General features: G+C 42.0%; 1 protein-coding gene across 3 annotated transcripts; it reads left to right on the forward strand.

Moving 5' to 3' along the window:
* The first annotated feature begins 1,325 nt into the window (after positions 1 to 1,325).
* Positions 1,326 to 8,858, forward strand: LOC306777840 (uncharacterized protein). Of its 3 annotated transcripts, none has more exons than XR_013772014.1 (2): positions 1,326 to 5,893; positions 6,092 to 8,858. XR_013772014.1 is itself a non-coding variant. In XM_079269143.1 (2 exons), the coding sequence occupies exon 2, from the start codon at positions 4,385 to 4,387 to the stop codon at positions 5,837 to 5,839; it is 1,455 nt and encodes a 484-aa protein (XP_079125269.1). In that variant the 5' UTR covers positions 1,326 to 4,035; positions 4,340 to 4,384; the 3' UTR covers positions 5,840 to 8,858. The 3 variants fall into 3 exon arrangements, 2 of the variants coding, with proteins under 2 accessions (XP_079125269.1, XP_079125268.1); XM_079269143.1 differs by having other exon boundaries at positions 1,326 to 4,035; positions 4,340 to 8,858; XM_079269142.1 differs by having other exon boundaries at positions 1,326 to 2,542; positions 3,945 to 8,858.
* The last annotated feature ends 14,532 nt before the right edge of the window (positions 8,859 to 23,390 follow it).

Genomic DNA, 23,390 nt, shown 5'->3' on the forward strand with positions numbered 1-23,390 from the left:
CTTCCAGTTCAAGCGAAGATCACTTCAGGTTGGAACCGGTTCAACCGGAATCGAGGAAATGACAAATAAGAGACTTAAGATGGACCCTTCATTCATGCTCTCCTCAGGATGAATGTTGTACATTCATGCTCTCCTCAGGATGAATGTTGTACATTCATGCTCTCATCAGGATGAATGTTGTACATTCATGCTCTCCTCAGGATGAATGTTGTACATTCATGCTCTCATCAGGATGAATGTTGTACATTCATGCTCTCAGGGTGAATGTTGTACATTCATGCTCTCATCAGGGTGAATGTTGTACATTCATGCTCTCCTCAGGATGAATGTTGTACATTCATGCTCTCATCAGGATGAATGTTGTACATTCATGCTCTCAGGGTGAATGTTGTACATTCATGCTCTCATCAGGGTGAATGTTGTACATTCATGCTCTCATCAGGGTGAATGTTTACATTCATGCTCTCCTCAGGTTAAATGTTGTACATTCATGCTCTCATCAGGATGATTGTTTACATTCATGCTCTCCTCAGGGTGAATGTTGTACATTCATGCTCTCATCAGGGTGAATGTTGTACATTCATGCTCTCCTCAGGTTAAATGTTGTACATTCATGCTCTCATCAGGATGATTGTTTACATTCATGCTCTCCTCAGGTTAAATGTTGTACATTCATGTTCTCCTCAGGTTAAATGTTGTACATTCATGCTCTAATCAGGGTGAATGTTTACATTCATGCTCTCCTCATGGTGAATGTTGTACATTCATGCTCTCATCAGGATGAATGTTGTACATTCATGCTCTCAGGGTGAATGTTGTACATTCATGCTCTCATCAGGATGAATGTTGTACATTCATGCTCTCATCAGGATGAATGTTGTACATTCATGCTCTCAGGGTGAATGTTGTACATTCATGCTCTCATCAGGGTGAATGTTGTACATTCATGCTCTCATCAGGGTGAATGTTGTACATTCATGCTCTCCTCAGGGTGAATGTTGTACATTCATGCTCTCATCAGGGTGAATGTTGTACATTCATGCTCTCAGGGTGAATGTTGTACATTCATGCTCTCATCAGGGTGAATGTTGTACATTCATGCTCTCATCAGGGTGAATGTTGTACATTCATGCTCTCAGGGTGAATGTTGTACATTCATGCTCTCATCAGGGTGAATGTTTACATTCATGCTCTCCTCAGGTTAAATGTTGTACATTCATGCTCTAATCAGGGTGAATGTTTACATTCATGCTCTCATCAGGGTGAATGTTTACATTCATGCTCTCCTCATGGTGAATGTTGTACATTCATGCTCTTGTAAGAAATTTGAGTAAAAAACTGTAGTTAGTAGATATAATAAAAGTGTTTAATAATTCATAATTAATAATTCATAGTTAGTCATAATCATAAGGGTTTTGAGAATGCATAATTAAGATAAACATAAGCATGAAACTTCTGCCAAGTGCAGAAGTATAACTTTTATTTTGAAGGATTATTATAGAAGGGTTTAAAACGTAACTGACAGTCATTGAATGTGATGATGAACTCAGAGCCAGACAGTAGAATACACTCCTGGAGGATAGCCAATAGGAATCGGGATAAACGGAGGAGGAGGTGTTTCGAACAGATGTGGGAGGTTTAATTTAAGACTTTTTTCCTCGCCCTTGTTCTGTGATGGCTCCCGGACGACAGACGTGTTACACCGGAGGAGCCGGGTGAGGTTTTTGCAAATGGGGTTTTATTGTTTTAATATGTCATAGGAGTGTACACTCCAATGTATAACTGTAATCGTGCTTACATCAGTGGAATTAAATTCCTTATAATTGTAAACCAGTTTTGGTAGCGTTATTGATGCAGCGTGTCGACGGCACAAAGCCGGCCACATGGCAGTCACATGTGCTCTGGCCTTCTCTCTTGTTGTGAGGTAAAATTCTTCCATAACAAATTTGGCACCGCAGATGGGACTTCCTTACCGGCCTCGCTGCTTGAGCTGAAGGCTGCACTGGTCAAACACACTTCCTGGGCCCATCATATCGGTAGGCAGAGCCGTTTCATGAAATCTGTGAGTTAGTTTTGTAGGAAATTTAGAGGAGGTGTCTTTGGCTAGCGTTGCTAACAGCTAGCTCTGAGGTGCGGTGAGGACGTTCCCCGGAGGAGGAGGCTATGATTTGCGGAGGCTATGATTTGCAGTCTGAAGTATACTAGCATGGTGAGCAGAGGGGACTAGTTCAGTGAATACTGAGATTCAGAGCGTTTGGTAAGCTGCGAGGACTGGGAGCGCTGAATCGATAAGCGTTGATGGGCGGCAGCCCTGATAGGCCGAACTGCGTGTTCTTTGGGAGTGGCGGACCAACACTGCTCGGTATAGGTAAGGGCCCGATGTCCGCGGATTACCTCGCCGGCCTTACCTAGAGTTTGAGTTTTGGATGGTGTGGTTCAAAATGGAATAAATACACTGACAAGAAGGAGCTGGTGAGCCAGGACAGCTTCGGTAGCTTTGGAAGCAACCAGGCACTGCTGCCGGGAATCGAGTCTGCAAAAGGTAAGATTGCCGCGGGGTGCTGGGAGGCTTTTGAATGCAAGATATTAAAGGACGTTCGGGTGGGTAAAAGATAAATAAGTCCGGTAACAATTGTGTCTTGTCATGTGCGTGGTTGCCGTGTGGCGATACGATTGTGAGAACACACTGGGTGAAGGGTTATATACGACGATCGTAGGGTCTGGTTAAACCAGAGGGTTTAAGGAAAAAACCGGACGATAAGTCCGATAATACGTGTGACTAGTCTGTGTTTTAGCAGCGTGGAAATACGTTTAAAATGATGACTAAATAAGTCCAATAATACGTGTGACTAGTCTGTGTTTTAGCAGCGTGGAAATACGTTTAAAATGATTGATATTGCATGACCGCGCTGTGAGGAGCTAACGCTAGCTACGTGTAGCTCCGGCGTTGCGGGACCCTGTATGTAAAATAAGTGCTTATAAAATAAAATAACGGCTGGATTGAGAGAGGAGACAGAAGGCGTATGAGTGGAATTAAAGTGTGGGATTTTGGTGATACTTGTGTGTGCGTACGCTTTATCAGAAGCTCCGTTTTTTCGTTAGCATTGCGGATAGCATATCTGTAAAAAAGCCGGTTTCATGACAACTTCCGGTTTGGCGCAGAACAACTTCCGGTTCGGCGCAGACGGCGGGGCAGGTTTATTTGTATAGCACATTTCGGAGTGCTTCACATGGGGCCATTGGAGGCATCGGAACGTGGGGCAAAAGAAAAGGAGATTTAAAAACAATTAAACAGAAGAAGGACTAACTGCAGGTAACCGTAAAGAAGTGTTTAGAATCTGAATTTTCAGAGATTCATTGTCTAAGAGCTGTGAGCTCATATCCTGACCTTAGTTTTAATTAAGCATTATAACTTTAGTCGTTGACTTTGGTTTTAGTTCAGCATTTTAACAAAGATTAATGGTTTCAGTTGTGTTTCTTCAATTCTTGAACTTAATTGTGACTCAGTATTGTGCAGACCAGAGTGTAAGTGCAGTTCAACAGTTTGACTTACATTGGTATTTCTGATTGAATATCTTTGAACACAGTTATTGACTTTTAAAGTTGAATTTAATATTTAATTGATTAATTATTCATTGTTTTTTAATTTCATTTTACTTCCAATTTTAAACCTTTCAAATTCTGATTTGGAACTGGATTGTGATTGTGATTCTGATTTAGATGTTGAGTTTGATTTCGGAATTCTAGCTTCAATTTTGGACTTGAGATTCCTTCACATATCCAGTATTGACTAATTTTGGTACATTTACTAATTTACACAGTTCCTAAGAATCAATTTTGACACAGACGGCGCAACATATTTGAGAGATCGTTGACCTCTCTTACACTACAGACGTATGCTAACATTTACTGCTGAACTTTTGGCAGTTCTGTGTTTGTATTAGTCAAGGTGAGTGGCTGAGGGTCCAGATCTGGGAAGTGGAGCAGCGGATCCCAGTTTTGGAGTCAGCGGCCACACGCCATACAGCACAGAGGGTGAGTTGACTTTGATTCATGTGATGACAAGCGTGCACATTTAACACACACATTAGAAACTAGACAAACACCACGCACACCCACATAACACATGCGATTGAAGGATTTAGAAGGTTACAGCAAGTTACGTTAACTATTATGCTAAAGTGTTTAGAATGTCACATGCAGGCTGATTCACTGCACAGCACATTTAGAGCATTTATTGGACAAAATATACTGCTGCTGTCTCTGTTTCTCTGTTCCCCCACAATCTGAGTTGTCAAGGGGGGAGATTCCACACTCGGACTCACTTTACTGACTACAGGAACAACGCAGTTCCGGGCACCTGTGTACAGAATAAAGGGGGGACATGGACGTGGAGACTCCAGGGGGCTGCCAGGACGAAGCAGGTCAAATGGGGTGCAGAGGAAAAAAGATAAAACGGGAGTGGAAGATGGGGAGTGGTGAGTATAAGACAGACGGTTATGTGTTCCCAAAACCCAGAAACAGACAGAGAGCAGCCACAAGTGATGATGACACCCTTGACGACACTGATGAGGACAGAAGAGAAGAGGTAAGTGGAGCAGCCGGAGGTTGTCCACTTCCCAGACGGTTCAACAGGAAAAGGAAGGCACCAGAACGCTGTCGAGAACGTCTTTATCCTGTAAAAGGTGAGATGCCACCATTAGCCCAGACCCAACAGTACCCCTTGCTGGTGAAATACAACGGACAAGCGGAGTATGTGCCATGGGGACATCGAGACATGGACACACTGGAGAAGGCACTGCCACCGCTGGGAGGAGGAGCCAGCCCTTGGATCCGTCTCTTTGAAAAACTCACGGCAGCGGATAAATTGGCACTGGGAGACATACGGGCCATGATTATCCGCACAGAGGGGACAATTAAGTTAAATGCCCTAGAAGCAGGAACGGGAACGGCCCGCAGAGTGGACCAGACCCCATTCGACAACTTCCGAGGAATCTACTGGGAAACTATGAGAAGCATCTGGCCCACGAAGCCAAACATGACTTCCCTCAGTGGATTGAAGCTAAAACCAGAAGAAGAGCTGCATCGGTATCTAAAAAGAGCTGAAGAAGAGTGGCATGAGGCCACAGGGGGGAGACATGACGGCAATGAAGCCACCACTGTAGTATGGCGACACACTGTGCAGAAGGGCCTGCCCCTACCAGTACAGACAGCGCTGGGAGGAGTGGTAGGCTTGAGCAACATGGAAGATGCCATGTGGAGGGAACACCTAACTCACTACAACCAGAGACATCTAACTGAGGAGACAAGAGGACAGGAAGATCTGGAGAGAATGACGCGGCGGCTGCTGAAACTTCAAATAGCGGCGGCCGACAGAGAAATAACTAGAAAACATCTGGCCAAGAAACAGATGGCCGTAGCCAAGGCTCAGGCCCCACAACAGCCCCAATATCCAGCTGCACCCCCGACCTCATACCAACCAAATCCAGCAGTACCAGCCCACACAGTGGTGTACTACCAACCTCCACCACATTACAGAGGCAGAGGACGTGCACGCGCATCTAACAGAGGGAGAGGTAACTACAGAGGAGGTTATGAAAGACCTGTAGGTAGAGGGAAGTGCTACGTATGTGGGAGAGAGGGTCATTGGGTGAGGGATTGTCCACATAAAAGGAGAGGAAGACAGATCAGTGCACCACCACAACATGCTCCGTTCCCACCACAACATCAGCAGTACCTACGACCAGGTCCAGCTGGACCTCCTCCCATGAGACATCAACAGATGCCCATGCTGTCACCAGGACCATGGGGAGGTTCAATGTATAGCCAAGATACATAGATGGTTGCCATGTGATCCCTTACAGCAGAGATATCGAGGTGAAGGGGGAATATGGTAAGGTGTCAAACATTTATGGTAAGGTGTCAAACATTTTTTGTAGATCCACATTTAGAATCGTTTTCAGTAAAGGTGCTACTCACAAATTTTGAGATTTAATAACGTCATGATAAACCACAACTAGACTTGCTAACTCTAGAAATTGAGAAATATACGGGAGCTCTAACTAACATGAGCCGAGTGTTGTTTCCTCAGGTGACAAACGCAGAAGCAGCAGCTGACGAAAGGAAGCAGGCTGATGTGTCACCAGGCAGTCTGGTGTGGATAAAAGTCCACAAACGCAAGTGGAGTGAACCAAGGTGGACCGGTCCATGGGAGGTAGTATTGGCAACCTCACATGACACCACCTCACTCACTGTGCAGCAGCGAAGGTAACAAGTGTGACACTCGCAGAGACAGGAGTGAACATCAGACAGGAAAATTTGAAGTTAAAGACACCTCAAAAGAGGGTTTAGACAGTACTGACAATGACGTTTCCCCCACAGTTTAAGCGAGGCCTTCCATTGGGAGACCCTAGCTTCAGTAGGTTATGGAAGTCTGTAATTATTTTATTCCTGAGTTCAGTAGCTTCCCTCTTAGTATGTGGAAATAACCACAGACAGGAACCAGATCACATGCATGACTACATCAGGATTCGACATTTAGCCTCAGTAGCTAATCAAACCGATCTTAGACCACGTAGAGAGGCTTCTCTGACGACACTCACCTATGAAAATGTAACTCTCACTCTTATGTTCAAAGAAGGTACAACATCAACGGTCCAGTTCGACTTCTGTGAAGTCGTTTCCGGTCCCAGGTATGAACACATCTACGGGTGGATGACCAAAACCGTGTGCATCATAACTGACGAGTGTGGGCCTGCCACACATAAGTATGGGAAGCTGTTATCATATTATGCCTGTGATGTGTACAAAGGGGGTGGGTAGATGTAATCCTTTAAGACTTACCTAAATTGACTGACTGAGGACTTTACGTAATACAGGGAAAGGCTACTGATAGTCCTGCCCCACAAGGGCTCATTAGGATTATTGTTAAGCCTGTAAAAAGACCAGGTTCGACATACGACTGACGCAGAGAATGAGGTAAGGGGTGGAAACCGGAATGGCAGATGGGAATTTATGGTGGTGGTGTGGAGGAAGAACCATACATCCAATCCTGCCTAAAGATTGGACAGGTGCGTTGATGCAACTTGTATTGTCATTCTATATCCTGCCTGTCACTGATGCAACTTATGGAGAACTCATCTCTCCACGCCCACATGCTAACAGAAGATCCAAAAGAGATGCCGGCGGCCCGAAGGGGGCCTTTGATGACCAAGTGTACATAAGATGTCATAAGACTGCCAAGGGGGGTGTCTAATGACTTTCAAGCCAGAAATCAAATAGCAGCAGATTTAGAATCTGTTTTCTCTCAGAGGGTGATGATTAATAAAAATGTCGATTGGATCAACTACATTTACTATAACCAACAGCGTTTAGTAAACTTCACCAGTGACGCCATATCAGGACTGCATGCACAGCTGGCGAAGACTAGTTTAATGACCTTGCAGAACAGAATGGCATTAGATATGATTTAGCAGAGAAAAGTGGCGTGTGCCAGATGTTTGGGTCTGCGTGCTGCACTTTCATTCCAAATAACACAGCTCCTGATGGATCGGTGACCAGGGCTCTGGAGGGACTGACAGCACTCAGCCAAGAGCTAGCAGACAACTCTGGTGTCACGAATCCGTTCACCGACTGGTTGGGAAGTATGCTTAGCCAGTGAAAACATACATTTTTGGCAATCGTAATTATTCTGTGTGCTGTCATCATAGACCGCCTAGTTGTCTGTGGATGGGGGTTCCCGTGCATCCGTGGACCTCTACAGGGGTTTATTGTTTCACCGATGAGCCAGACACCAGTCCAGGCAACCAGTTATGTGACGAGGATGAGGACGAATTGGAGCTTCTGATGGCCACAGTCTAGATGAGGCCACCAGAGGGACTTCACGAGCGGTTCCTGACCATCCAGATGGACTTCTAAAACATCCAGTGAGATGTTGGAAGTTTGGAAAATAGACGGATTGTTTTGGATGAGTATTTGGAGATTAAATTTTTTGTTTAATTGGGTTATAAAGGGATTTTAGGGTGGAAAAGATTAAGAAATGTAATTTTGTCACGTGTAAAAGAACAGTCAAGGCTTCTCAGTATGTGTTCTCTAGCCTACAGACTGTATCCTGATCCTGCCAGCCCCAAGACGTGGAAGGCAGTGACTCTCAACGCACTCTATCTTGAAACGAACTGAACAGAAATACTTGAAATGATATCTGTGTGCATGAATTCTTTGCCTCGGTTTAGATAGATAGGGAGCCTTTCCCTGGATTGAGTAGGGGGAAGGTCTCCAGGGACATTTGAAAAACTAACTACATTCGAGTAGCTAACTCACAGTGAACTGTGAGTTAGGGGGGAATTGTAAGAAATTTGAGTAAAAAACTGTAGTTAGTAGATATAATAAAAGTGTTTAATAATTCATAATTAATAATTCATAGTTAGTCATAATCATAAGGGTTTTGAGAATGCATAATTAAGATAAACATAAGCATGAAACTTCTGCCAAGTGCAGAAGTATAACTTTTATTTTGAAGGATTATTATAGAAGGGTTTAAAACGTAACTGACAGTCATTGAATGTGATGATGAACTCAGAGCCAGACAGTAGAATACACTCCTGGAGGATAGCCAATAGGAATCGGGATAAACGGAGGAGGAGGTGTTTCGAACAGATGTGGGAGGTTTAATTTAAGACTTTTTTCCTCGCCCTTGTTCTGTGATGGCTCCCGGACGACAGACGTGTTACACCGGAGGAGCCGGGTGAGGTTTTTGCAAATGGGGTTTTATTGTTTTAATATGTCATAGGAGTGTACACTCCAATGTATAACTGTAATCGTGCTTACATCAGTGGAATTAAATTCCTTATAATTGTAAACCAGTTTTGGTAGCGTTATTGATGCAGCGTGTCGACGGCACAAAGCCGGCCACATGGCAGTCACATGTGCTCTGGCCTTCTCTCTTGTTGTGAGGTAAAATTCTTCCATAACACTCTCATCAGGATGAATGTTGTACATTCATGCTCTCAGGGTGAATGTTGTACATTCATGCTCTCCTCAGGATGAATGTTGTACATTCATGCTCTCATCAGGATGAATGTTGTACATTCATGCTCTCAGGGTGAATGTTGTACATTCATGCTCTCATCAGGGTGAATGTTGTACATTCATGCTCTCATCAGGGTGAATGTTTACATTCATGCTCTCCTCAGGTTAAATGTTGTACATTCATGCTCTCATCAGGATGATTGTTTACATTCATGCTCTCCTCAGGTTAAATATTGTACATTCATGTTCTCCTCAGGTTAAATGTTGTACATTCATGCTCTAATCAGGGTGAATGTTGTACATTCATGCTCTCATCAGGGTGAATGTTGTACATTCATGCTCTCCTCAGGTTAAATGTTGTACATTCATGCTCTCCTCAGGGTGAATGTTGTACATTCATGCTCTCATCAGGATGATTGTTTACATTCATGCTCTCCTCAGGTTAAATGTTGTACATTCATGTTCTCCTCAGGTTAAATGTTGTACATTCATGCTCTAATCAGGGTGAATGTTTACATTCATGCTCTCATCAGGGTGAATGTTTACATTCATGCTCTCCTCATGGTGAATGTTGTACATTCATGCTCTCATCAGGATGAATGTTGTACATTCATGCTCTCCTCATGGTGAATGTTGTACATTCATGCTCTCATCAGGGTGAATGTTGTACATTCATGCTCTCCTCATGGTGAATGTTGTACATTCATGCTCTCATCAGGGTGAATGTTGTACATTCATGCTCTCCTCATGGTGAATGTTGTACATTCATGCTCTCATCAGGGTGAATGTTGTACATTCATGCTCTCCTCATGGTGAATGTTGTACATTCATGCTCTCATCAGGATGAATGTTGTACATTCATGCTCTCATCAGGGTGAATGTTGTACATTCATGCTCTCCTCATGGTGAATGTTGTACATTCATGCTCTCATCAGGGTGAATGTTGTACATTCATGCTCTCCTCATGGTGAATGTTGTACATTCATGCTCTCATCAGGATGAATGTTTACATTCATGCTCTCATCAGGGTGAATGTTGTACATTCATGCTCTCCTCAGCGTGAATGTTGTACATTCATGCTCTCATCAGGATGAATGTTGTACATTCATGCTCTCATCAGGATGAATGTTGTACATTCATGCTCTCATCAGGGTGAATGTTGTACATTCATGCTCTCCTCAGCGTGAATGTTGTACATTCATGCTCTCATCAGGATGAATGTATACATTCATGCTCTCCTCAGGGTGAATATTGTACATTCATGCTCTCATCAGGGTGAATGTTGTACATTCATGCTCTCATCAGGGTGAATGTTGTACATTCATGCTCTCATCAGGATGAATGTTTACATTCATGCTCTCCTCAGGATGAATGTTGTTCATTCATGCTCTCCTCAGGATGAATGTTTACATTCATGCTCTCCTCAGGATGAATGTTGTACATTCATGCTCTCATCAGGATGAATGTTTACATTCATGCTCTCATCAGGGTGAATGTTGTACATTCATGCTCTCATCAGCGTGAATGTTGTACATTCATGCTCTCATCAGGATGAATGTTGTACATTCATGCTCTCATCAGGGTGAATGTTGTACATTCATGCTCTCCTCAGCGTGAATGTTGTACATTCATGCTCTCATCAGGATGAATGTATACATTCATGCTCTCCTCAGGGTGAATATTGTACATTCATGCTCTCATCAGGGTGAATGTTGTACATTCATGCTCTCATCAGGGTGAATGTTGTACATTCATGCTCTCATCAGGATGAATGTTTACATTCATGCTCTCCTCAGGATGAATGTTGTTCATTCATGCTCTCATCAGGGTGAATGTTGTACATTCATGCTCTCCTCAGGATGAATGTTGTTCATTCATGCTCTCATCAGGGTGGATGTTGTACATTCATGCTCTCATCAGGATGAATGTTGTTCATTCATGCTCTCATCAGGGTGAATGTTGTTCATTCATGCTCTCATCAGGGTGAATGTTGTACATTCATGCTCTCCTCAGGATGAATGTTGTTCATTCATGCTCTCATCAGGGTGAATGTTGTACATTCATGCTCTCCTCAGGATGAATGTTGTACATTCATGCTCTCCTCAGGATGAATGTTGTTCATTCATGCTCTCATCAGGGTGGATGTTGTACATTCATGCTCTCATCAGGATGAATGTTGTACATTCATGCTCTCCACAGGGTGAATGTTGTACATTCATTCCCCCTGCCTCCATTCTTCATGCTAAGCTAGGCTAACCACACTGACCCAACACACAGACATGATATGAAATCGATAAACATCCTTCTGACACGTGTTCAAGCTGATGAAACTAATTTATTGGCAATTAACAGCAACTAAAACAAAGTACATTTACAGCGTGGGAAGTTCACTGAATCTTCTCAGGCTTAAGGACGACATTTTGGTTTGATCTTTGCATATGTTCAGTGTACATAAAGTTGCAGAGCTTCATCAACTTTTCGAGGGGAAAACTTTTCCCTTCCTTAAACCGTTTCTAATCTCAGATGACTAATTTAACAGTAAGCGAACATGCAGAATGTGACTGCTGGCGTTGAAAAGCGGATAAAGGAGCGCCGCTTCCTCCTCCTGACCTGCACATGTTTGTGCTCGCGGGGCATTTGTTCTGCTTGTCAAAGTCGCCATCCAATTGGGTGAAGCTCGTATTAAAGAGATCAGTGTATTTGCATGTCTCCACCATGGCTGCCTGGCTCGCTTCTCTTTGTGAATATAAAGTAGAGAGGGAACTTAAAGCTGAGAGGTTTCATTACCGAGGCTATCGCAGCCGTGCAGTTCCTGCCGCGCAAATTAAATTGTGCCACTTTGTTGAACACCCAACCTCTGCTCATAACTGGAGCTTCATCTGCACAAGTGTGTCCACAGCCGCCAGCTTCCCACCAAAAGTCACAATAAAGACACGACGCCGTTTACCTGTTTACGTCCTTTAGACTCGGATCTCAAAGGCCTCGGCCGATGCTTTACCTTCCACCTGGGTCACATAGGAGCTGAAGAAAGCTGCAGGATGACGACATCTCAATGAGACAGAGCCCGGCGTCGCCCTGCAGTCAGGCTCTGTGCTGTCAGAGTTCAACAGATTGTGTCTTTCATGAGATGGTGTGTCTCTTTAAGGGATTCACACTTCAAGGAGATTTAAACCAAAATAAACCACAGAAGTGTTCGACTAGAAAACTCTGACGGCTTCAACGAATCAATTTTTGTCATTTTAAGTTTGGAGATTTGATGGAAATGACACAACTTGAATTCTTTTATTTGCCTGCTTTCTCTCATGTTGACTTTGAGCTGCAGTTAGAAATGTAAACCTGAACTAAAATGTTTTATTATTCATCCTTCAGGTAATACCTGCTGCTACTGATTGTTTCAGAGCATTTAAGGAGACAAAATAAATATAACGCGACACTTCAATTATTGAATAAATGTTATTTTGGAAGCTAAAGAGCGTGACATGCCACGGGCTGTTTACATCGTCCTGCTTAAAGTCTCTTCGATTTAAAATCATATTCCATGAACTGGTATTTTCCATCACAGAGAGCATGATAATAGATGCTGCTGTCCTTTTCCTAAACGTCTATTCAGGCTGAACAGTCCGGAGACGTCCGAGTTATTCTTCATTAATATACTTGTTAATAATTGATTGTGGCCACTAGCAGATGCATGATTCTTTTAACGTACAAGTGATGTGATTCATAACTCATAGCAGGTGTATCTCTAAATGCAACATTATTTGATTTCAAATAACACAATAAGTGATGAGTGAAGATCTTCAGTGTACAGCGGCCAAAAGTCATGTTACAATAAACAAGTAGTAGCTATACAATTCTTACTATAATATAATACAACGTAACGTGAAGTAAGATATTGCAATGCAATGAAATGTAATTTCATCGATAATATTAATCGTATATAATAATGATAATGATAATAATAATAATAACTATTATTATTCATAAAACACACATAAGTAAAGGAACAGCAGATCAAGTTTTATTGATTTGTTTATTTAAAAACAAATGAACTCATCAGACCTTCTCGTCGATCGAGGCTTCCAGATATTGAACTCAAGACTAAACTTGTAGCTTTAACCCAGTTTATCATTAAATCTGTAGCTTAACAAGCAGTCCAGCGTCTGTTTAAAGGTACAGAGAGACGAAGTGAAACCAGAAACACGAATCATTAAATATCCAGAGCGATACGTCTTGTTCAATGAATCTTGATCTCTTGTTCAGCTGCAGTTCACACAGTCAACCAGCAGGTGTCAGTGAAGCTCCATCAGTCAGAGCTACGAGGTCTGCTTCATCAGCAGAAACCGAGCAAGACGAGGGGAAGAAGAGGAGAGACGGGGTGTTAATGAACTGTTAATGAGGAGGAAGAGGAGGAGAGAGGGGAAGAGGAAGCTGCAGAATAATTTGATACTTCGTGAATTATTAATTAAATTATAATTTATTTGAAATTCCATTATTTTAAGTCAAATGCAATTATTTTCTAAAAAGTCAGTAATTAATGATCAAAATTGTCTGTAACACTTGAACCTCTGTTCTTAACGAGTTCGGAGGCCGAACCGGCCAATCAGAAGTGCAGCAGCCCAACGAGCAGCAGGAGGCGGGGCTTCCGGGAGACAGACAGATGGATGGATGTCTCTGTCTCGTCCCTCAGTCGTGTTGACAGAGAGCAGAAGATGATTTACTAGGTGGGGTTTTATTCACGGCGTGTCCCGGATGAATAAAGATCAAATTAGAGGTTTATGAGCTCCGCTGTCTATCCTGACATTTATATGAGCTCTGGGCTCGGCTCGCTGTGATTTATGTTTACAGCAGCGCAGGAGGGAGATAAATAAATAAATTTAAAAAATCAAATGAAGTAGCCTGAAATCTTATTCTCATGCTCTGTCAACAGCAGCGCAGACGCAGAGAGGCATGATGGGGGATGAGAGGCGAGGAGTCAGAGGTGAGGAAGATGGAGATCACATTCAGTGCTGATGAAATGAAACAAAACATTTATCTGTTGGAGGAAAGACGACTGATGAAATATGAACTGAAAAAGGAGACCTGTGTCTCGTCAGATTCACCATCTTGTTCCTAACTTCATACAAAATGTTGCTAATTTAATGGTCTTATTGATAACATTTATATGTATTAAATATTTAAAAAATATATACTACATCCACAGAGGTTTTAGAAAGCTGCCAAATTAAATTATTTCTTATATATATATATAGTCAACGAGCGTTGGACTCAGCCGCAGTAGAGCACTGACTGTCTGTGAGAACGGGTTGGTTTTATATAAAAGATTAATTATTTTTTGTGCGTTTTTGTGGGTCCACTCAATACATGAATACAGTATTTTCAAAATAAACTTCCATCTCCACAGAAAACTACTTCGTTAGGTTGAGACAACTAAACTACTTAAATTAGGTTTAGATAACAAAACTACTTAGTTAGGTTGAGACAACTAAACTACTTAGTTAGGTTGAGACAACTAAACTACTTAGTTAGGTTGAGACAACTAAACTACTTAGTTAGGTTGAGACACTGCTAATATTCCAGTAATGTATTTTATATAATATGACTCTCTGACACCACTCTCAGACCATTCTGTCCAACAAGTACTTTTACGATTGATACTTTATGTACATTTAACTGTCACAGAGTATTTGATGAGAGCAGGATTACTACTTCTTCCACCACTGCTGTTACGTTTCATTCTAAAACATCTGTACTTTAATGAAAGGCAGGTTGTTAATCCAGGACTCTTTGGTGTAAAGAAGTATTTTAACATGTAGCTGCTGCTTTTACTTAAAATAAGTACACAATCTGAATACTTATTCCACCACTACTGTTCAGGGAATACAAATGTACAACAGAGCTGGTTAAACAGAGTACATAAATACAACAGTGAGAGTTGAAACTCAATCATATGTATCTGATGTCTCACGTGGGCTCTCTACTAGCAATGCAAATAAAGATTGTTATATTTGAACAAAACATAAATATGTGTAGACTCACCTTCTTTCGCCCTTTTTTGGAATCTGCAGCCACTTGATGGCAGTGAAGCACCGCGACTCAACTGTGGGAGGAAACAGAGGAAAAACCTGCATTAGTCATAAAAGGTGGTGAAAGAGAAGAAGAGGAGGGAGGAGGAGGAGGAGGAGGAGGAGGAGGGGAGGCTGGGAGAGCATCCATAATGTATGTGATCAGTCAGAGAGAAACACTGGGGGAAGATGCATATTTACAGGGGTTATGGTACGAATGATGACACAGATGCTGAAGCCCACATGAGCCGAGACAAAGAGAGCTTCCTGTCCGTCACACGGAGCTGCTGGGGAAAAATCTCTCTCTTTGTAAGTCCTGAAGTCTCATCTTCTTAAAACAAGAGAGGAAGAATCAGCCGATGAGGGGGTGAGATTATTTCACCTGATTCTGGTGCTTGAAATGGAATAAAAGAAAAAAAAAGGTGTCAAGACTGCGAGCAGCAGCTGCTCGGCATGCAGCTTTTATCTCAGAGGACACATCCTGGATCACTGCTGCACCTCCTGCAGAGGGTTCGCTTCAAAGAGGAAGGTGGAGGAGGAGGAAGGTGGAGCTCATGTGATGATATGTGGACGTCAACTTCATCAAGAGTGGTAAAAAATATCGTCACTGAGCAATATGTGTAACAATAATCACCCTTTTTCAGACCCAGCAATAAGTACATTTACTCAAGTACTTTACTTTATACTCATACAATACAATTCACTACTTGTATCTGCAGTTACTACCAGTGGTCAAGTACTCAGATCTTGTACTGCAGTATTCTCATGTAAGTGGTAATCTCGAACATTGTCATTGAAATAAATGTGTTTTAATTCACTCTCTCTGGCTGAAGGAGGAAACACTGGCGATTGGGCTGATAGCCCACTAAATATTACAATGTTACTATTTTACTGCTTGTAAAAAGTAGTAAAAGTAGCAGAATAACACGTATAACAACATTAGGTTCAGACAACTAAACTACTTAGTTAAGATTAGGAGAAGGTTGTCGTTTGGGTTGAAATAACTACAGAAGTGTTGTGACTGAAATACACAAGTTATACAATTTACTTGACAAATAAATCAACGTTGACTTCTTGTTTCAATTATCTGATGACACTTGTCCGATGGAGGAAAACTCGCTGTATGTTCCACCTCCACTCAGCCTCAGCAGTCTTTATTGTTCCTCAGCAGATTCTCTTTGAATCAAACCAGCACGAGTTCTTCTCTGACGTAAGAAGCCCAACCCTGACCGGCTGAGGACCCGTCCGTCTACTATCACCTCTTTTCTACGAGTTGCTTCTGAAAACAACAAGAAACACGTGGAGCTACGTGGAGATCGGCTCACCTGAAAGCTTCCTGTGAGAAATTTAAGTGGAGCTCTAAAATATCTGCAATGTTTTGGTGCCATTTATTTCTGCATGAATGTATATTTAGCATCCTGAGATAAGTAATAGGCCAATAGGAAAGCACTTGCATATTCGTGCATAACCATTTCCGATAATTTGTGTCTATTAAACACAATGTTATCATTTCCTGCTGAAGACATTAATGCATACGGGCGCTCTCCACACATTAGGCAGCGTACAATGTCTTTGGAGTGCTGTGGGCACGTTCATGATCGTTATGGGATTCAATCTAAGAAATGGGATGCAGCCTCGTTCCGGTCTGTTTAACGCAGTAACTGCTGCCTGTCCACTGCGCACTTGAGATTTTATTGAGTGATAAAAAACAACAACAACATTGAAAGGGTGAACAATGTTTCTAAATATTCTTTGCATGAACTGAAACTGTACTGATTGTATATATTTTTGCACAAAATATTGTCACCGAAAGTAATTCCAACACGGTGGACAATCGTCATGATTTACAACAAAACATCTGCTTGAATCTCTTTCTGTTTTCGACTCCCTTAATTCAGTGTCGATGTACAAAACAGCCGGAACAAAAAAACCCATTTTCTTCCCGGTCAGTGTGAAGAATCAGTCCGTCCTCCGTCACGTGGGTTTCTCTGCTGAATCCAGAGCCGGCGGGATGAAGTACAGCGAGCGGGTCATTATTGCCAAATGAACCCCGACAGGGTGATTCAAGAGCCCGTCGGCTCGCTGTACATTCTCCCTTACATATATATCTTCTGTTCCATCTGCGAGGGGAGAAATACGGACACAGTTAAAGCCCCGTGATGAGTCCGTTTTCCTCTGACCCCCACAGATACATGCTGACATGAAAAGCTGCTGCTGCAACAAACCGATGTTTCTGCGCTGAATGTCAGCAAATGGGCTGAATGACACACATGCAGCCCGGTGAGCGTCGCTGCTGATTATAGCCGGCAATGTACCGGTTTGTTCCCTTAATTCAGTAATCAATGTCCACAAATTACTTAATTACCTCAAACTAATTATTTGTGCCCTGAAAAAACGACATTCCTGCTTTCAGAAGGCAGTGATACAACGTTCACTGTATCATCCGAGTTTTACAGCCAAACAATCTGTCAACCACCGTGTCTTTGTTCCCTAGCGGACACTATTTCATTCTCGTTCTTATCTTTTCTATCAATATAAAAGAGTTTACTGCTTTGTTTTGTTTTTTTCATCCTAACGCATCTTTAATAATTTTCCAGGACTCCTTGTAGCATCTCAACAGGGCGTAAGTACATTTTATTTACACAGGCCAATATCACAAATCACAAATTTGCCTCACAAATCTTGACAGTCTTTTCATCATACGACACCTTCTGTCCTTTAGACCCTCGATTCAGAACAGGAAGAGTAACTTTGGACGGATCCATCTTTCTGGACAGACAGAAATGAATGTCTGTTTAACAGAATCACGATCATAGTATAATTACAGTACAGACAATCAGGATTACACGAATTATACTGAGAATGTAAACGTGAATAGAATATGGATCGGCAGCCTTCACACACCGGGGGTGTTTTTGTTTGTGCAATTGATTTGTCAATATATTCTTTCAAAGCGTTGTTTCGGTCACAAATACTTTCTTAGAAAATGTGAATATTATACATCGAAAAGCGACGGGATGACTTTTCCGGAACACGGTGGATTGTTCTGACCTTTCACTCCACGAATAAAAGCATCAACCAATCAAGTTGCGCCTATAATTATTAAATAACAACATGGAGGCTCCCTAGTTGAACCAAGACTGCAAACCTTATACCTCTCAACCTTGACAAAGGTTCTTCCATTCTTACCTTTCACAATAAAAGCCCTAGATATATAATATTCCGACGTATCCTCATGTGTTTTGTATGATATCGTACAAAAAAGTTGCTCCTACAAAAGTCCAGAAACACGTGTTCATTTCCGCTTCTTCTATGCACGCAGACTTTTCAAAATAAACTTCTGTCTTCACAGGAAACGTCTTCGATTTTGACAAATACTTAATTAGGTTTAGACAACAAAACTACACTACGCTACTAAAGAATATAAGTTACATGAGGGATAAATCATCACTGACTGTTATAGCGGTGTCTTGTGGGTGAAAGACCAAATATTGTTTCACCATACCTGTGTGGGTAATTGCTGTCTTTATACTTCCTGGTTCATAATTATATGGATTCCAGTCAAATTGATTTTGTGGGATATCTACAAATGACAGCGTATTCATCTGTGAATACAACATAACGCTGGGTGGGAACAGCCTGAATATTCATAGACGCTATTTAGCATCTTCGTGTTTCTAATCATCACTTCCTTGATGTGTAAACATATGTAGACTTCATCGTCACGATCATTTTCTATTGGAAGCAACAAAAAGACCAGATTATGTTCAATTGTGTTGTGAATGTTTTAACAGTCAATAATAATGTTTTTGAAATTCCTCCTTTCTTCACATGGTAACTAGATCACCCAGTGAGCATTTTGTGGTTCAAAAGACGTTTAAAAGACGTCTATGCCCGACGTTGAAAAGACGGGCAGAATTGGTTCAAAAGTGAAAGTTTTGCTCTCCTCAGGGTGAAGTTTTCGCCGACTATTTGTAGACGTTGAACAGACGTTCACGCTTACACCAGATTTAAACGTGATTTGCAATACGATAATTTTTCGTCCTCTACATTGTGCTCATACTAATATATCATGATTTAGAGGCTTACTAAGAAACCACATCCACATTTATCAGTTGAAAGCCAGTATTGGACATCACGTTGATATCTGGTCTAAACGTGAGCGTTGAATCAACGTCTACAAATAGTCGGCTAAAAACCTTTCACTTTTCACCGTGTTTTAACCGTGTATCTCACCGTGTTTTAACCGTGTATTCAACCTCACCGTGTTTTAACCGTGTATTCAACCTCACCGTGTTTTAACCGTGTATTCAACCTCACCGTGTTTTAACCGTGTATTCAACCTCACCGTGTTTTAACCGTGTATTCAACCTCACCGTGTTTTAACCGTGTATTCAACCTCACCGTGTTTTAACCGTGTATTCAACCTCACCGTGTATTAACCGTGTATTCAACCTCACCGTGTTTTAACCGTGTATTCAACCTCACCGTGTTTTAACCGTGTATTCAACCTCACCGTGTATTCAACGCCGAAATGCTTACAGTGCTTCTGGGTATAGAACACATCAACAGTTTCCACTTACAGGACAAAAGACCAAGTGACACAGCAACAGTTCATTTGTATTTATTAAAGCACAATATAAATATAACAATGTTCTTTATATAAAAACATAATCTCCTTTTCCTTCTTTAAATGTCGTTTTCAAAGCCACACAGGAGCCTGTTTCAGGAGATCTGCCATATTTTCTCAAGCTGGACATCTGTAAATAAAACAAGTATTAAAAAACATATTGACTTAGACCAGTTTTGAACGTCTCTACACCGGAGACCATAGACGTGTCTTCAACGGAACAATGCTGACCTGGATATTACACAATATTGTTTATATGTTGCCATAACCCAAACAACAATGTTTTGACCATGATCGTATTAACGTTAGTACAGTACATTAACTAACACACATGTCTACTGTTTACTGTTCGTAACCTGCTAACGCTACATGCTAACAAGCTAGCAGCCTCGCCCGCATGATGATCATAACATGATATTAATTGTATGGCAATAATATTTCGGTTTGCAATACTGGAATAAAGTAGTTCAAGTACTTACAGAGTACGTCGTAGCGTGAAGCCTCGTTTATACCGTCAGCTCGTTCACTTCCTCATCACTCAGTAAGAGCTAGCTAGCTCAGACCTTGTCGTGTTTCCAGCCTCTAACTTAGAACAATGCAGAGTCCGTGCGCATGCGTATTCCAGCAGTAAACACTGAGTTGTATTTTAGTGAACATATGCAGACATAATGTGCTCTGCTCTCATTATGATGTCCTGTGAGCTTCTTGTGGACAGCACACAGTCTATAGTTCCATATTTACGACGTTTTATATGAGACATTGAATGCGTTGAAATAACGTCTTCGTGTAGACCACATATGAACGGACAGCGGAATATGATTTTGGAGAAATACGTTTAAAGTAACCAAAATCGCGTCTCTTTCAACCTACAACTGAACAAACCATCAATATTTTAAAACAAATTGGTGTTTTGTGACACGTTGATATTGTAACCGTAATTTAGCCGGTTCAAAAGACGGTTAAAATACGTCTTAGACGTTCAGACCCCATATCAACGCTTTTTCAACCAGAAATCAACGTTGAAATCCGGGTTAGTGCTCACTGGGTATTTTACAGTCTCAAAGTCAAACAGGAGAAATGGCTGAAAACCTTTTCTCCTATTTTCATTTTTTTTTATTAGATTCATTCCTCAGAGCTGCTTCCTCTGCTCTGGGCTCCCCGGAGAGATCTGTCCACCAGCCCGAGAAAGTACGCGCGCCATGTGGAGAGAATATAATAAAGGTTGGGAGAGATTGAGAGGCTTTGGTCGGGTTTGAGCCGCCCTCGTCTACATGTGAGTGACGGAGGAGGCGGCGTGGATCGACAGGAGCAGCTTCACGGTCCTCGGGGGAGAACGCTGCCGAGCAAACCAGGTGGAAAGAAGGGTTTGAAAACCTCCTCTGCTCAGAATCACCTCACCTACTTTTCCTTCTCTAACTTTTTCTCTCCAACTGCAGAGGAAGACGTGATATTTCATCAGCGAATTGGACTTCTTGAATACCAACGGTTTGAACAAACACGTGAAGGAAAAAAGTTTCGAAGGTACGTTAAAAAATTGACATACGCACATATACGTAGAATTATAATAAAAAAGAATAGGATGCAATAAATGCTCTGGGTTTATGTAAGATAAAGAGTACCACAGCCGAACACAGATATGCTAATGAGTACCTGCTCGCTGCATTAATGTCATTCTTCAAAATTAAAATAATGTTTGGGACAATTCTGTTCTGTTCCCCCAAACAATGTATACGGACATGTCCCTATGCAGACCCACGCCCTGGTCATGGGCGACGGTGGCTCAGTGGAGAGCAGGGCCGTCTTTCGATCGGCGGTTCGATCCCTTGAGCTCTTGAGCTGTGCCGACGGTGGGATAGAATCTGAGTTGTAAGTCGCTTTGAACTAAAGTAACCAATGACAAACAGAGACAACGATCACACCGTCTGTGTTTCCTCTCCTGGCTGCAATGTGTCAACACAATAAGAAGAAGTTCGTATTTATCTGACCGCATTTCGGCATTGAATACACGGTGAAGTTGAATACACGGTTAATACACGGTGAGGTTGAATACACGGTTAAAACACGGTGAGGTTGAATACACGGTTAAAACACGGTGAGGTTGAATACACGGTTAAATCACGGTGAGGTTGAATACACGGTTAAAACACGGTGAGGTTGAATACACGGTTAAATCACGGTGAGGTTGAATACACGGTTAAAACACGGTGAGGTTGAATACACGGTTAAATCACGGTGAGGTTGAATACACGGTTAAATCACGGTGAGGTTGAATACACGGTTAAAACACGGTGAGGTTGAATACACGGTTAAAACACGGTGAGGTTGAATACACGGTTAAAACACGGTGAGGTTAAATACACGGTTAAAACACGGTGAGGTTGAATACACGGTTAATACACGGCGAGGTTGAATACACTGTTAAATCACGGCGAGGTTGAATACACTGTTAAATCACGGTGAGGTTAAATACACGGTTAAAACACGGTGAGGTTGAATAAACGGTTAAATCACGGTGAGGTTGAATACACGGTTAAAACACGGTGAGGTTGAATACACGGTTAAAACACGGTGAGGTTGAATACACGGTTAATACACGGCGAGGTTGAATACACGGTTAAAACACGGTGAGGTTGAATAAACGGTTAATACACGTGAGGTTGAATACACGGTTAAAACACGGTGAGGTTGAATACACGGTTAAAACACGGTGAGGTTGAATACACGGTTAAAACACGGTGAGGTTGAATACACGGTTAAATCACGGTGAGGTTGAATACACGGTTAAAACACGGTGAGGTTGAACACACGGTTAAAACACGGTGAAAAGTGAAAGGTTTTTAGCCGACTATTTGTAGACGTTGATTCAACGCTCACGTTTAGACCAGATATCAACGTGATGTCCAATACTGGCTTTCAACTGATAAATGTGGATGTGGTTTCTTAGTAAGCCTCTACATCATGATATATTAGTATTAGCACAATGTAGAGGACGACAAATGATAGTATTGCAAATCACGTTTAAATCTGGTCTAAGCGTGAACGTCTTTTCAACGTCTACAAATAGTCGGCGAAAAAACTTTCACTTTTGAACCAATTCTGAACGTCTTTTCAACGTCGGGCATAGACGTCTTTTAAACGTCTTTTGAACGGAAAAATGCTCATTGGGAAGGATCAGCGTCTCTACTCTGAGCTCCATTGGAGCGTCGATGAACTGGTGAATCAAGTTTTGCCTTCCAGCTCAGCTCTCTTCAACACAATGGTCTAGTCTGGCTGGTCTCATCCAGCATTCCTCTAACTTCTCATCGTGTCTGTGCATAGACTTTGTATGAAATCTACTTGTTTGTTGTGAACGCAGAATTAGGCTGAGACCAGACTCCCGACGAAGGAAGCTCATTTCAGCTGCTTGTATCATTCTTTCCGTCACTCCCCAAAGCTCATGACCACTGGTGAGGGTTCGTACCAATATGTGAAACACGGGGGGGGTTTGATTGACCCTTTAGACCCCCTGATAGCCTCAATAGCAAAATTTCGGAGGTAACTTGAAAATCACTAGACAATATTTGTTATTATTGCCGTTATCCCTAACATGTCTTTTAAGAGCTTACTAATACCTGCAGCTGTTTTAATTATTATAACTGCAAAACATTTTTTTGTGAAGCGAGCCGGTCGTC

This window comes from Melanostigma gelatinosum, assembly GCF_949748355.1.
Source record: "Melanostigma gelatinosum genome assembly, chromosome: 5".
NCBI lineage: Eukaryota > Metazoa > Chordata > Actinopteri > Perciformes > Zoarcidae > Melanostigma > Melanostigma gelatinosum.

Bases quoted from the DNA above. Each gene is read 5' to 3' on its own strand.
- LOC306777840 (XM_079269143.1), top strand. From the start codon at position 4,385: ATGGACGTGGAGACTCCAGGGGGCTGCCAGGACGAAGCAGGTCAAATG.